General features: G+C 36.0%; 1 protein-coding gene across 2 annotated transcripts in view; it reads right to left on the reverse strand.

Annotated features, from left to right (window-relative positions):
• Nucleotides 1-13,937, reverse strand: part of TRAK2 (trafficking kinesin protein 2) — a 73,484-nt gene that overhangs the window by 5,113 nt on the left and 54,434 nt on the right. For both annotated transcript variants that reach the window (XM_037848803.1, XM_037848804.1), the window contains 7 exons: nt 13,771-13,845; nt 12,534-12,671; nt 10,625-10,704; nt 10,107-10,310; nt 8,399-8,697; nt 2,854-3,105; nt 905-1,010 (listed from right to left, as the gene is read on the reverse strand). In XM_037848803.1, the coding sequence (XP_037704731.1) occupies nt 905-1,010; nt 2,854-3,105; nt 8,399-8,697; nt 10,107-10,310; nt 10,625-10,704; nt 12,534-12,671; nt 13,771-13,845 (1,154 nt within the window). The remainder of the gene's footprint in view (nt 1-904; nt 1,011-2,853; nt 3,106-8,398; nt 8,698-10,106; nt 10,311-10,624; nt 10,705-12,533; nt 12,672-13,770; nt 13,846-13,937) is intronic.

A 13,937-nucleotide genomic window follows, 5' to 3' on the forward strand; every position in this document is an offset into this window, starting at 1 on the left:
CTTAAGGAAGTGCTGATGGAACGGATAGCGTACTTCAGCCAACTGTTGCTCTCTGGGCAAATGTTATCAGTATTTAATACATAAAACTTTCACTTAACACAAAACACTCTTTATATCAAGATATAAAGATTTTGAACAAAATTCTAGTGTAGGATTAACAAACTTTCTAAAGTGCCAACTTGTTTAAAAGAAGAAAAATTTGAACAAGTGTGACTCAATACTCTTTGGTCAAACCAGTCAAACTAAGAACCTCTGATCTGGTGTAGTTTATATACTACATTCTCAGTCTCCCACCTCCCCATCCCTAAATTAGTGTAGAATTGCCTACACTTTCCCAACTTGTACAATTAGTTATGATGTTATCAGCCTGTATTAATAATCCTCTCACAAAACAATTTTATAAAATTTGTCATCCTGTTCACTATAAGAACAATGTAGACAACTAGATATATCTGTTCACTACAGACTTTATTGAAATCTTTATTGAATATCAAGTAAATGTTGCCCTAAACAATTTGATTTGCTTTTATCTTATAGACACTATGAATCAGAATTTTATTTTCCTCCATGCTGGCAGCTAGAAAGGTAAGACTCAAATCACATGGCTCACCCTTAGCAAATATAGATAACTTTATGTTACAACTTGTACACTAGTCTTATCCCTTTCTCTTAACTTTCTATGCCTGTTTCTTCATTTATGTAATACATATTCACTTGCCCTGCCTACTTCAAAGAATTACAAAGATCAAATGAGAAAATGCAATGTCAACATATTCTAAAGATAAATTATCACAGAACATTTATTAAAATTCTGGGAATTAAAATGAAAGTATTTTTTTAAAAGAAATCATGGAAACATAGTCAAGGAAAGAAGTGAGGCCTCAGATTGTCCAATCTGTCTTACCTGGGGGTGACCTGGGTGATGTCAGAGGGATGCAATATCCTACAGGTGGTGAATGTGAATGTCGAGTTTGTGCATGACAGACACTTTCCCGGGTTTGAGGCTGCAACTTAAGTAGACATTTTCAAGGAAAATTGAAAGAGTAGGTTGGTAATATAAAGAGTTCATCATTATTTATTAATAATACAGCATTTACCAAGCGCCTTTTGTACTAAAAATTCTCAAATGTGGAAACGAAATACACATAAAGATTGTACTAATATCAGCTAGTTAGTGTACAGCTGAATCCTTCAATATTTTAAAACCATAAATCAAAAGACATTAAAATAGCCTAGAAATGAGAGATAAACATACTCTGAAAAAATACATCAAAAAAAAAAAAAAAAGTCAAGATTTAGTCAACCAATATCTAGCCAAACTATCTAATCTAGTGGTTCTCAAAGTGTGGACCAAAGACCCCTTGGGAATCCACAAAGTCAAAACTATTTTCCTTGTAATGCTAAGACACTATTTGCCTTTTTTACTGTGTTTATATTTGTCCTGATGGTGCAAAAGCAATGGTGGGTAAAACTACTGGCATCTCAGGACATATCAAGGCAATGGCACTAAGTTGTACAAGTATTCTTCACTGTCACATACTCATGGTATTAAAAAAAACCCCCACCAGATTCACTTAAGAATGTCCTTGATGAAGTAATAAAAATTTTGATCTTTGCATCTTTCTAATATTCTGTGTGATAAAACGGAACTACACATTAAGCACTTCCGCTACATACCAAGATACATTTGTGCATCATTTGGTGAGTTGAAATTTTTCCCTGGAACACCATTTGTACTTAAAAGAACAATTAATAAATTGTGTTATTCAGACTTGGGTATTTGGTAGACATTTTCTTGAAAATAAGAAGTGAGTCTGTCCCTTTGAGAAAAACAGCTGAAGGTATTTGTTGTCAATGACAAAATTTAAGCTTTCAAATGAAAATCAGAATTTTAGAAAACGTGAATCTACCAGTGAGAGCTTGAAAGCTTCCCAGTGTTTAAAGCCTTTTCTGATGAGACAGGTACTGATGTTAACAATTGTGATTTTAATATGTTATAAATGAAATTTATCAATAGAAAATCTGTATCGTTCAGGGAACTAATACCTTCCAAATGACCAAAGTATAATTTTACATTTAAAGTGCAAGACAGACCAAAGAGTTTTAACGTAACAAAGTACGAGAAGTTCACTGACAGGGACTGAGATTTCATACTGCTATGAACCTTTAAGGAACTACCTCTTATTGAGTTTTGGTGTTGTATTTGAAGAACATCCACAAGTAAGTGAAAAGACTATTAAAATACTTCCCTTTTCCAACTGTTTATCTGTATGAGGCTGCATCTTATTCATATATTTCAACCAAAATAATAAATTGCAATAGACTGAATATAGAAACTGATATGAGAATCTAGCTATCTTCTATTATGCCATAAATTAAAGAGATTAGCAAAAATTTAAAATACCACTCTTCCTACTATTTTTAAGTTATTTTCATAAAACATGTTATTTGTGTTAATACGTAATTGCATTTTTTAATGAATTAAATATTTTTAAATTTCCTTAGTTTTGATCTCAAATATAGGTAAATACCAATAATCCACACAGCAAGCTCTCTGGAATTTTTGATGATTTTTAAGAGAGATTCTCAGACCAAAAGATTTGAGAACCACTGACTAAATCAATTATCTCTTTGTCAAAGCTACTATTCATGAAAGTTTGTTGAGACAAAGTGGAGAGAATTGGAAAGGCCTGATTGCTATAGATTTTCATTATCTTTTATCCAAGGCTAAGCACACTCCAGAGAGATTTGAGCAGAAATAGCCAGCTGACCATATAGTATGTTAGAATGTAAAGGACTACTGATTACTAGCTATATTCAAATAAGCACTCTTCTCACTTATAACCGGCCTACCTGCTGAAGTAATGGGTGGAAGGAAGATTCCTGTTACTGGCTTGGATATTGCAGGTTTCTGTTCCACTTGAAAAGGCTGCTGAACCTGAAAAGTGATACCCTCCTCTTCATCCTCTTCTAAATCTGAGAGGCGATAGATGGTATCCTTGGGCAACTGGGTAAAGCCTTTAGTGATGACCCCTGGTCGTGGATCAAGGATGGTTCCCAAGTTTGGTTGAGCAAGCTGCTGCCAATGATGCAGAGTTTGTGATCCTGAATATGCAAAAAGGAAAAAAAAAAAGGAACAAAAGAAAAAGGCATGTCTTAAATGTCCCACAAATCTCTTGCATCTTTAAACAGAAACTAAAACCATGTGTAGTTAACAGTGATGAGAATAATACAACTAGTTATTTGGTCTTAATATTTACAAATTAAAGTTCTGTGTGGAAGACTAACAAGATGCTGAAGTTAGAAAAAAAACTTTCAACTTCAAAAGTTAGCTTTAAAAGAGGACATCCAAAGTAGGAGATGAAATAACCAAGAAGACACCTTTATTAGGAATTAGGATGCCGAGGCAATGATGAAAAGGAAGATATGCACTTCAGAGGTAGGGCTGTATTTTCCCAGGTATCCATCTGACTATTATTTCTGAATTTTGAAGTTAAAAGCCAGTGTCCTAGGTTGGAAGATACCTTGAATCTTCTGGGGCTTGTTTGTATATCTTCCAACGTGGCTCCAAAGGAAAGTAGGACAATGAAGGACATGATAAAGGAGGATATATCCCATTGGTTCCTCCAGTCTATGAACCCTGATGAATGATCATGCACTAGCACCAGATGCAATGTCTAATTATGTCCCTAAAAATGGCAACTGACAAATACCTGTATTGATCAATAATGAATAAAATTAAGTCATAGAACCTTTTGAGTTTGAGGGGTCTTTATAGGTTACCTACTAAAATTGTGTCTAATTTGGAACACTTATAATAATAGCAGAGAATCATTTGAAGATTGACATTTGTTCTAGTTTGTTAATGCTGCTGGAAAGCAAAACACCAGAGATGTATTGGCTTTTATAAAAGGGGGTTTATTTGGTTACACAGTTACAGTCTTAAGGCCATAAAGTGCCCAACGTAACAACATCAGCAATCGGGTACCTTCACTGGAGGATGGCCAATGGTGTCTGGAAAACCTGTTAGCTGGGAAGGCACATGGCTGGTGTCTGCTCCAAAGTTCTGGTTTCAAAATGGCTTTCTCCCAGGATGTTCCTCTCTAGCCTGCAGTTCCTCAAAAATGTCACTCTTAGTTGCACTTGGGATATTTATCCTCTCTCAGCTTCTCCAGAGCAAGAGTCTGCTTTCAATGGCTGTCTTCAAACTGTCTCTCATCTGCAGCTCCTGTGCTTTCTTCCAAGTGTCCCTTTTGGCTGTAGCTCCTCTTCAAAATGTCACTCTCAGCTGCACTGAGTTCCTTCTGTTTGTCAGCTCATTTATATGGCTCCAGTGATTTAATTTAGACCCACCCTGCATGGGTGGGGTAACACCACCATGGAAATTATCCTGTCAGAGTCATTGCACACAGTTGGGTGGGGCACATCTCCACGGAAACACTCAAAGAATTGCAATCTAATCAACACAGATACCTCTGCCCACACAAGATTACATCAAAGATAACGGAGCTTTGGGGGATATAATACATTCAAACCGGCACATTATTCCATAAAACCAAGAAATTTATTTTGAATTCAAATTGTCTTTTAGGGTCTTGCAAAGAGTGTTAACTGACAAAATTGAGGAAAAGAAAAATACAGGCACATACACCTCTAAGTAAATTACATGTCTCGGGCAAAGAACTGTTTTTTCAAAAGGAGGGTACAGATGAAGTATTACATCTAGACCACTTTTTTTTCATTTCAAATATGTATTATTTATTTATTTTTATTGAGATTATTCACATTCCATACAATTATCCAAAGATCCAAAGTATACAATCAATTGCCCACGGTACCATCATACAGCTGTGCATCTATCACCACAATTAATTTTCTTTTCAAGTTCTAGAACATTTTCATTACTCCAGAAAAGAAATAAAGACAAAAAAAAGGAAACTCAAATCCTCCCATACCCCTAACCACGCCTCACCGCCATTACTGATTCATAGTTTTGGTATAGTACATTTGTTACTGTTGATGAAAGAATGTTAAAATACTACTAACTGTAGTATATAGTTTGCAATAGGTATATATTGTATTTATTGTTTTCCTCTATGCTCCTCTATTATTAACTTCTAGTTATAGTGTCATACATTTGTTCTAGTTCATGAGAGAGATTTCTGATATTTGCACAGTTAATCACGAACACTGTCCACCACAAGGTTCACTGTTTTATACATTCCCATCTTTTAACCTCCAACTTTCCTTCTGGTGACATACGTGACTCTGAGCTTACCCTTTCCACCATCTTCACACACCATTCAGCACTGTTATTCTCACAACATGCTACCATCACCTCCATCTACCTCCAAATATTTAAGTTCACCCTAGTTGAACGTTCTGCTTGTAATAAGCAACCGTTCCCCATTCTTTAGCCTTGTTCTATATCCTGGTAACTTATATTTCATGTCTATGAGTTTACATATCATAATTAGTTCATATCAGTGAGACCCTGCAATATTTGTCCTTATGTGTCTTATTTCACTCAATATAGGGCCCTCAGTGTTTTTTCATCAACCCATTTTTTTTAAGATGACTTTGTTCACACAACATACATTCAGCCCTAAGTCAACAATCATTGGTTCCCTGTACAGTCACGTATTTATGTATTCAGCACCATCACCACTATCTATATAAGGACATCTCCATTTCTTCCACAAAGAAGGAGGAAGAGTCAAAGAAGGTAGGGGGACAAAAGAAAAAAGAAAGAGAGAAAAAAACGACAGCTAGAAAACTGCAAAAGGAAAGATAGCATTAAACTAAAGTAGAATAAAGAGTCAGACATCACCACCAATGCCAGGAGTCCCATACCCTTCCCCTATTTCCCCCCATCCCATATGCATTTAGCTTTGGTATATTGCCTTTGATATATTAAAGGAAGCATAACACAGTGTTTCTGTTAATTATAGTCTCTAGTTTGCATTGATTGCATTTTCCCCCCAAATTCCACCCTATTTTCAACACCTTGGAATGATGACATTCATTTGTTCCACCTCATGTAAAAACATATTTGTACCTTTTATTACAATCATTGCGCACCCTAGGTTTCACTGAGTTATACAGCCCCAGTCTTTATTTTTCCTCTTTCCTTCTGGTGTCCCACATGCTCCTAACATTCCTCTTTCAACCATGCTCACAGTTATCTTTGTTCAGCGTATTCACATTGCTCTGCTACTATCTCCCAAAATTGTTTTCCAAACCTCTCACTCCTGTCTTTTCCTTTCTGTCTGCAATGCTTCCTTTAGTGTTTCCTGTAGAGCAGATATCTTGTTCATAAACTCTGTCATTGTCTGTTTGTCAGAGAATAATTTAAGCTCTCCCTCATATTTGAAGGACAGTTTTGCTGGATATAGGATTCTTGGTTGGTGGTTTTTCTCTTTCAGTATCTTAAATATATCACCCCACTTCCTTCTTGCCTCCACGGTTTCTACTGAGACATCCCCACATAGTCTTATCAAGCTTCCTCTGTATGTGATGGATCGCTTTTCTCTTGCTGCTTTCAGAATTCTCTCTTTATCTTTGACATTTGATGATCTGATTATTAAGTGTCTTGGTGTAGGCCTATCCAGATCTATTCTGTCTGGGGTATGCTGCGCTTTTTGGATCCATAATTTTATGTCTTTCATAAGAGATGGGAAATTTTCATTGATTATTTCCTCTATTGCTTCTGCCCCCTTTCCCTTCTCTTCTCCTGGGACACACATGACACGTACATTCCTGGATTTCATTTTGTCCTTAAGTTCCCGGAGATGTTGCTCTTATTTTTCCATTCTTTTCTCTATCTATTCTTTTGTGTGTAGGCTTTCAGACGCTTTTTCTCCAGTTCCTGAGTGTTTTCTTCTGCCTCTTTGAGATCTGCTATTGTATGATTCCATTGTATCTTTCATCTCTTGTGTTGTGACCTTCATTTCCATAGATCCTGCCAGGTGTTTTTTTGAACTTTCGATTTCAACCTTATGTATGCCCAGTGTTTTCATTATATGCTTCATCTCTTTTGCCATATCTTCCCTAAACTTTTTGAATTGATTTAGTATTAGTTGTTTAAATTCCTGTATCTCAGTTGAAGTGTAAGTTTGTTCCTGTGACTGGGCCATAACTTCATTTTTCTTAGTGTAGGTTGTAGTTTTCTGTTGTCTAGGCATCTGGTTTCCTTGGTTACCACAATCAGGTTTTCCCAGACCAGAATGGGATCAGGTCCTGGAAGGAGGAAACAGTATCACATCTCCCTGAGGGTGTGTCTTAGAAGACTGATGTACCCTGTGAGGCCTTAAAATGTGCTTTTCTGCCCTGCAGGTGGTGCCTGTCAGCCTGTAGCTCCAGACTGGTGTAAGGAGGTATGGCCTGTGGCTGTTTTCCCCCAGGCTTTGGGGTCTGGTTCTGAATAGAAGTAGAGTAGTAGAGCTTGGCACCAACTTCTTCCTCTTGGGGAAAGATACACTCCCTAGGGAGAGGTCATTTAAATTTGAATAGTCTCTCTGCCTGTGCTATCTCCACCCTTGTCTGGGTCAGAGTGCTGTGAACTGAAAATGGCTGAGGCTTTCTCCACTGAGCTAAAAAGTGACAGAAAGCCCCCTTCAGGGCCAGCCCGCAGCCACCCTCTGGCTCTCCAAAGTCAGTTGTCACCCAAAAGCCTCTTGTCTGCCTTTTAGGGATTCGTAGCTTGTATTGAGCAGTCCATGCTTGTTAATTAAAACCCCAGTTGGAGGTCAGCTGAGCTGCATTCATTTGCTCGGAAGGAGTTGTTCTCTAGCACCATGAGGCTTTGCACTTTGAGCCGTGGGTGGGTGGGGATCCTGGCTCAGATCCGCAGTTTTTACTTACAGATTTTATGCTGCATTCTTGGGCATTCCTCCCAATTCAGGTTGGTGTGTGATGAGTGGACAGTCATGTTTGTCCCCCCCTGTAGTTATTCCAGATTATTTACTAGTTATTTCTGGTTGTTTATTAGTTGTTCCAGGGGGACAAACTAGCTTCCACTCCTCCCTATGCCACCATCTTCTTCCATCTCCTAGATCACTTTTTATTTATCTATCATATGCTATTTATCTTATACCTTGGAAACTGCTGCCAATGACATTCCTTAGCAAAGGACAGGAGAAGATTACTACTTTTCCCTCACATTTATATAATTATATCAGTTGAAGAGAACTGATGACTGATGACTAGAAAATGCAGAGCTCTTCACACGTTAATTTTTTGCAAAGTACTACAATAAAAAGTTGCCAAAAGAGTAGAGATACTAAAGATCTCCTCCACACATACTACTCTTATAATTACAACACAGATCTTAATTCCATGAGAAGGAAAGTCCAATAAGCCACATGTTTTGGAGAAAGGGATCTTACTGATTTCTTACCTTCAAGGGGCTTGACAATTTGCAATTTTTCTGGCATAAAACCTCGAAGGCAACTGGCACTGCTGAGGTCTGTGATCTCTGACTGGTTGGTGTAGAGAGAGGCAAGGCTCTCTGTGGGGGTGCCACAGCCACTAACCCCTTCTTTCTGGTTAGCCAGAACCTGGATCTTCCGCTCCCATTCTTCAGCAAAGAACTGCTTCTCACTTAAATAGTTCTGTCGACGCAGACTAAGGCGGTGCAGTGCTGTAGCCAAATCACTATCTCCAGAGGGTCCTGGTTGACCCATCTTCTGAGAGTTCCTATGGGAAAATTATATTCACTGATTAGATGTGTAAGCACAATGTAGACTTCTCATTTCCACAATGGGGAATATCTTCCAAGAGACTTATCTTACAAATGCAGTATTTTTCTTCATCTCTAGAACACAGAAAGAGTAAAAATAAGTCAAAACCACAAACAATACTATATATCATTTTTACAGACCATTTCAAATGACTTCAGATAGACAACAATATACTTTATTATTATACTGTGCTTACTAACTTTTCTATTTCATTTAATTTATGAAACTGCAGATATGACCATTCATAAATTCAGTTTAGGGAGTCAAAAGAAGTAAATATTATCATATTTCACTGAATCTGTCATACCATTGATTGTGAGAGGCAATATTATTTTATGTACAACTAAGAAAAAATGCTACACACTAAAGCTATGACATATCATTAACTGTAAAACATAACAATTTCAAAAATATTAAAATGTGAAAAGATTTGCTTTGGGCCACAGAATCCTCTATGACTATTGTAGAACATTTAAAAGAAATCAGCAAGATGTGCATAATACAGAATTTTCATAGTTCTGAGACGAACATTATTTTTTACTTTCAACATTTTTGAAATTGGGAGGTATCTTACAATTGATACTAAATTGATACTAAATTGTAGTTGCTACTGGTTACTATGTGTGAATCTGAACAGATCTGTCTGTTAGATCCTCTAAGATAATTGTGTAACAATATGAGACAGTAGTTATGCACAAAGCTACTGTGGGTGCAAAATACTGCTGACAAGAGACCAAGCAACAAAAACAAGAAATCCTTAATGTGATAATTTCTGAATTTGGAAGGATTTCCAGAAAGTTCCAAACATTTATCTCTCAAAAACTTTCAGCTGGCTTTCCAATAAAGCTGTCTAACTTCTGAAATTAAATGAACTGAATTAATGAAAAGAAACAAATCTTAGTTCAAACAAACGAGATATTAAGAGAAACTGCAGTTTTCCTCAATATGTATTCACATTACATTGTCTTTTCTAAAGGCAGTAAAGAGGTTAAGATTGTGAGCACAGGTTATAAAAAAGTGTCACTTGATGCTATCTATATATAACTGCAATGACCAAATATGCAGACAAATTTGACTTTGAACATAACTTAGACATAAGCTTTGCAACAATGAAAAAAATGGTAAAGAACTGTAGTTAAATGCAACTTCCATTTTGAATATGCTTAATTAAATAGCTTTTTCACTCCAAAAATTATTTTGAAATCAGTGATCTATCTGACAAATAATGATATTACTGAATGAAAAATGGACGTTTCCAAAACCTTCTTGCGACAGTACAGAGCAATGCTGCAATCTGAATATGTGAATCTGGCAATGTTCACAACACAAGAAATGCAAATCACTGCCTTGATCCGTGTTTCTTACCCTGGAACCTCTTCCAAGTTGTTCCCCTGGTCCAGTAGTGTTTCATCCTCTGTGTGCTGTAAAACAGACTCATAAGGTTTTGCTGTCATGATGACACTTGAGCGGTTAGAGCCTGGGATGGGTAGCATAGCTGGGAATGGGACAGAATGGCCCTGTGTGTCATTGGCAACCTTGACTGTATCAAATATCCGTTTCTGTTGGGCTCTGTCAAAAAGGAAATGTTTGTTACTGTCACTGCCTACCACCAAAGTACTTTAGAAAAGAGGCACATATGCGCTGTCCATTAAAAAGAAAGCCACCCTAAATAGCCTCTAAAGTTCAATGCAGATTAGGAAAAATCATTAAAAATTATTATTAGAACCAGAGAACTCTCTCACAAATGGGGGCACCATGAGAAAAAAACTGAAAAGCAAGTAGATTTACTACTGATTGGCACTAATACTTATCACTTTGGATTGTGGCTTCTTTTTAATTTCCATTCCCATACTTAGGTAACAACACATGTGATCTGTACTTACTTTTGTTTAAAAAGAGAAGATTCTTCATCCAAACTTAACTTTTTACGCATGGTCCCCTCAATCTCAGCTGCTAGAGATTCCTAAAAGCAAAAAAGTTAGAGATTACTGAAGTGACTATGTAAGACTTTTGTTAGGGCAAATAAATTACTCATAAATTAATTAACAAAGGTGTCTACAATCCCATATTTTTGGTGTTACAATAAAAGAAAATGCAAGAAAATGCCACAGGATAAAACGCAGAGAAAAAAGAGACATACTAGGAAAATGATTTTTAACAAAAACCAACTGCCTTTTCATGATATATATTTTACATTAAAATAGTGGAAAAACAACTGTTACAAATAGAAAATTATGCATAAACAAACAAATTTCCTAGCTCTATCTGCTGGAAGAGCTTAGAAGCAATGATACTCCAGTGGCACAGGGCACACCAAGCACCCAGATTTGGATTCTAAACACCACTCTTCATTAAAAGTAACCAGAACTATTTGGAGAAATGGCTGATCCCAGGACTGGGACAGTGCAAGATGAGCCTAGAATATCTTTTGTCAGGAAGAAATACTAAAGAATGACGGGGATGTATCAAAAAACACAAGAGAAGCTTGAAGGAGCTGTTGCTGGACAAATTTGGGACAATTTGAGTATCAAAATAAATAATAATAATAGATTATACTCCAGTGAATAAAATAGGAATCCATAGATCCATATTGACATAAATAAAGGAATAAATGAATTGATAAATAATGAGATGGGAAGGCTCTTATTTATAGTAGGATGTCAATTAATAAATGTAGAAAAAATGATGGAATTAGAAAATCACCATTTGGCAATCATCACAGTAATAACTGAGTCAGATACGAATCATCAATGGGGGCTAAATCTAGTGGGTAAAAGTCTGATGAAGAACAGGATATTTAAATAGTTTTAAAGTATCTCCACCACAAAATATTAACCTTGATAATTTGGCTAAGGCAGTATCCGCCAGTTTTTGCCACTGTAAAGTTAATTAATAGCACTAACTAATTTAATTAACTATTAATATTATTTAACCTTACACAGGCAAAAATTGGCAGATACTACTTTAGCCAAACGAGTCAAGTCACCACCACTAGAAATGAGATAAACAGACATTGTGCACCTCCTGATATAATGATTTGAGAATGCAGCATTACTTCTAAGGTATTTTTGCCAAAAATGCATCACATGAACCTAATCATGAGGGAAACATCAGACAAATCCAATTTGTGGTCAGTCTACTAAGGTTATGAAAGATAACTAAAGACAGAGTCACTGTCCCAGATTGAAACAACTAAATGCAACATGTCCTTTAAAAGGACATTATGGGGACAATTGGCAAAATTTGAATGAGCTCTGTGAATTAAATGATAGTATTATGTCAGTGTCAATTTCCTGATATTGACTGTTATAGTGTGGTTAAGTGGGAGTGTGCCCATTTTTAGTAACTACAAACTGAAGTGTTAAGAGGCAATGGAGTAAACCTACAACTTACCCTTAAATGGCTCGGGGTGTGTGTGTGTGTGGGGGGGGCAGAATGATATGGCAAGTGTGGTAAAATGTTAAAAATTGGAGAATCTAGGTGGAGAATATATGAAATTTCTTTGTTCTTGGAACTTTATTCTAAGTTTGAATTATTTCAAAATCAAAAGTTAAAAAGCAAAATCCCGTCCCCATACACTTATGAAAATCAACTAATATTTATAGCTTCAGTCTTTTAAAAAAATTTCACAAGATTGCACTTAAGTGTTCAAGAATCAGATTGTTAAAATAATTCTAAATAGGGACAAACCATGTTATCTCGTCTCAAGATGTTCTATAGCACCATAAATCATATCATCCTCAGGACAATCTAATCTTCAACAAGTTTTCTTAAATACATAGCAACTTTTACCCCAGTAAAAGGTCCACATGACTGAGAGAAGTAGAGATGAGCAGCAGGGCTAGATTTACTACGAAGTTCCTTTATTTCTTCTTGGGATTCATGTAACATTCCCAGACACTCCATATTCCTGTCCTGTAACTCATGTAGCTGAAAGAAAGTATGGCAATTAGTGTACTTTACTACCTTCTCAAAAAAACCCCTCATTGGGATAAGTATTACTTTTATCCAAAGGATTAGCAAAATTTATGAACATAATTTCAGTGCAAAGACTCTGAAACAAACTAAGCAAGGAGAGTATATATCTAAGCTGTCAGAATTAGGGATATCTTGGCTGATTTATACATAAATGCACTTTCCTAAAAATCTGAAATGTAGGTGAGATAAATAGAACTGAACATTCAATGTTTAATGCTTCACACACACTAAACAACTTAAAGAGAAAATATAACAACTATGGTCAATTTAGGGTTAGCATAATGTTAATTTTTTTAAAAAACCATTACTCTGAAGTCTATAAATGACAAAATCAAAAGTCTACAAAGTATTCTATATGATGTCAAAGTACTCAACCATCCTAAACAAGGACTGCCCCACTCTTCTTCATACTTCCCTTCCACAGCCACCCACCATTCTCCTGTGTTTCAGAAGCATCTTTATAGATAGATACACAAGTATTTTCAGAATATATTTTAAGTTCAAAAACGTCTTGGAGTGTACAAAGTTACATTTAAGTAACTATGCATTACACTCAGTAAAAGTCTTTTAAGTATAAGGCTTTAGAACAGAACTTCTTAAAGTGTGGTTGTGGACGAGTTCAACAGAATCACTAGGGCTGGGGATGCTGATTAAAAATGCAGATTCTAGGCCCTTTCTCCAAACCAAATAAATTAGAAACTCTTGGGGATGATGCCTGCTTGGGAACTGCCATTTAATACATGCTAAAGAACCACTATTTAAAAAGATGTATCTAATATATAGTTAGACAGTAAGAAATCTTTGCTATTTCTCCTGACATACCTATAAAACACTTACTAGTAGAAATTATCTTATTATAAAAATAGTTGGTTTAGTTAGAGCCACATTTTCCTAAAGAATTATATAAAAGTCAAGGTCAAATATCATAATTTCATCTTACTCTTTTAAAAATTTGGTAATTCCTCTTTAATAATTCTTATTCAGGAAGATTAAAGAAATTATTCATGCCTCTCTCTCTCCTATTACACAAGATAAAACAAGATTTCATTACCTCCATTGTTAGTTGTCTTTGAGCATCCTTGGAAGCTTGTAGGTGAAGCCTCAGTTCTTCTTTCTCAATCACATGCTAACAATATATTAAGAGACATGTGAAGCTTTCCCATATAGCATATACTCTTTCTCTATCTCTTTTTTAGATATATTAAGAGTTTCTCTCTG

Source organism: Choloepus didactylus, chromosome 9 (assembly GCF_015220235.1).
Source record: "Choloepus didactylus isolate mChoDid1 chromosome 9, mChoDid1.pri, whole genome shotgun sequence".
Classification (NCBI taxonomy): domain Eukaryota; kingdom Metazoa; phylum Chordata; class Mammalia; order Pilosa; family Megalonychidae; genus Choloepus; species Choloepus didactylus.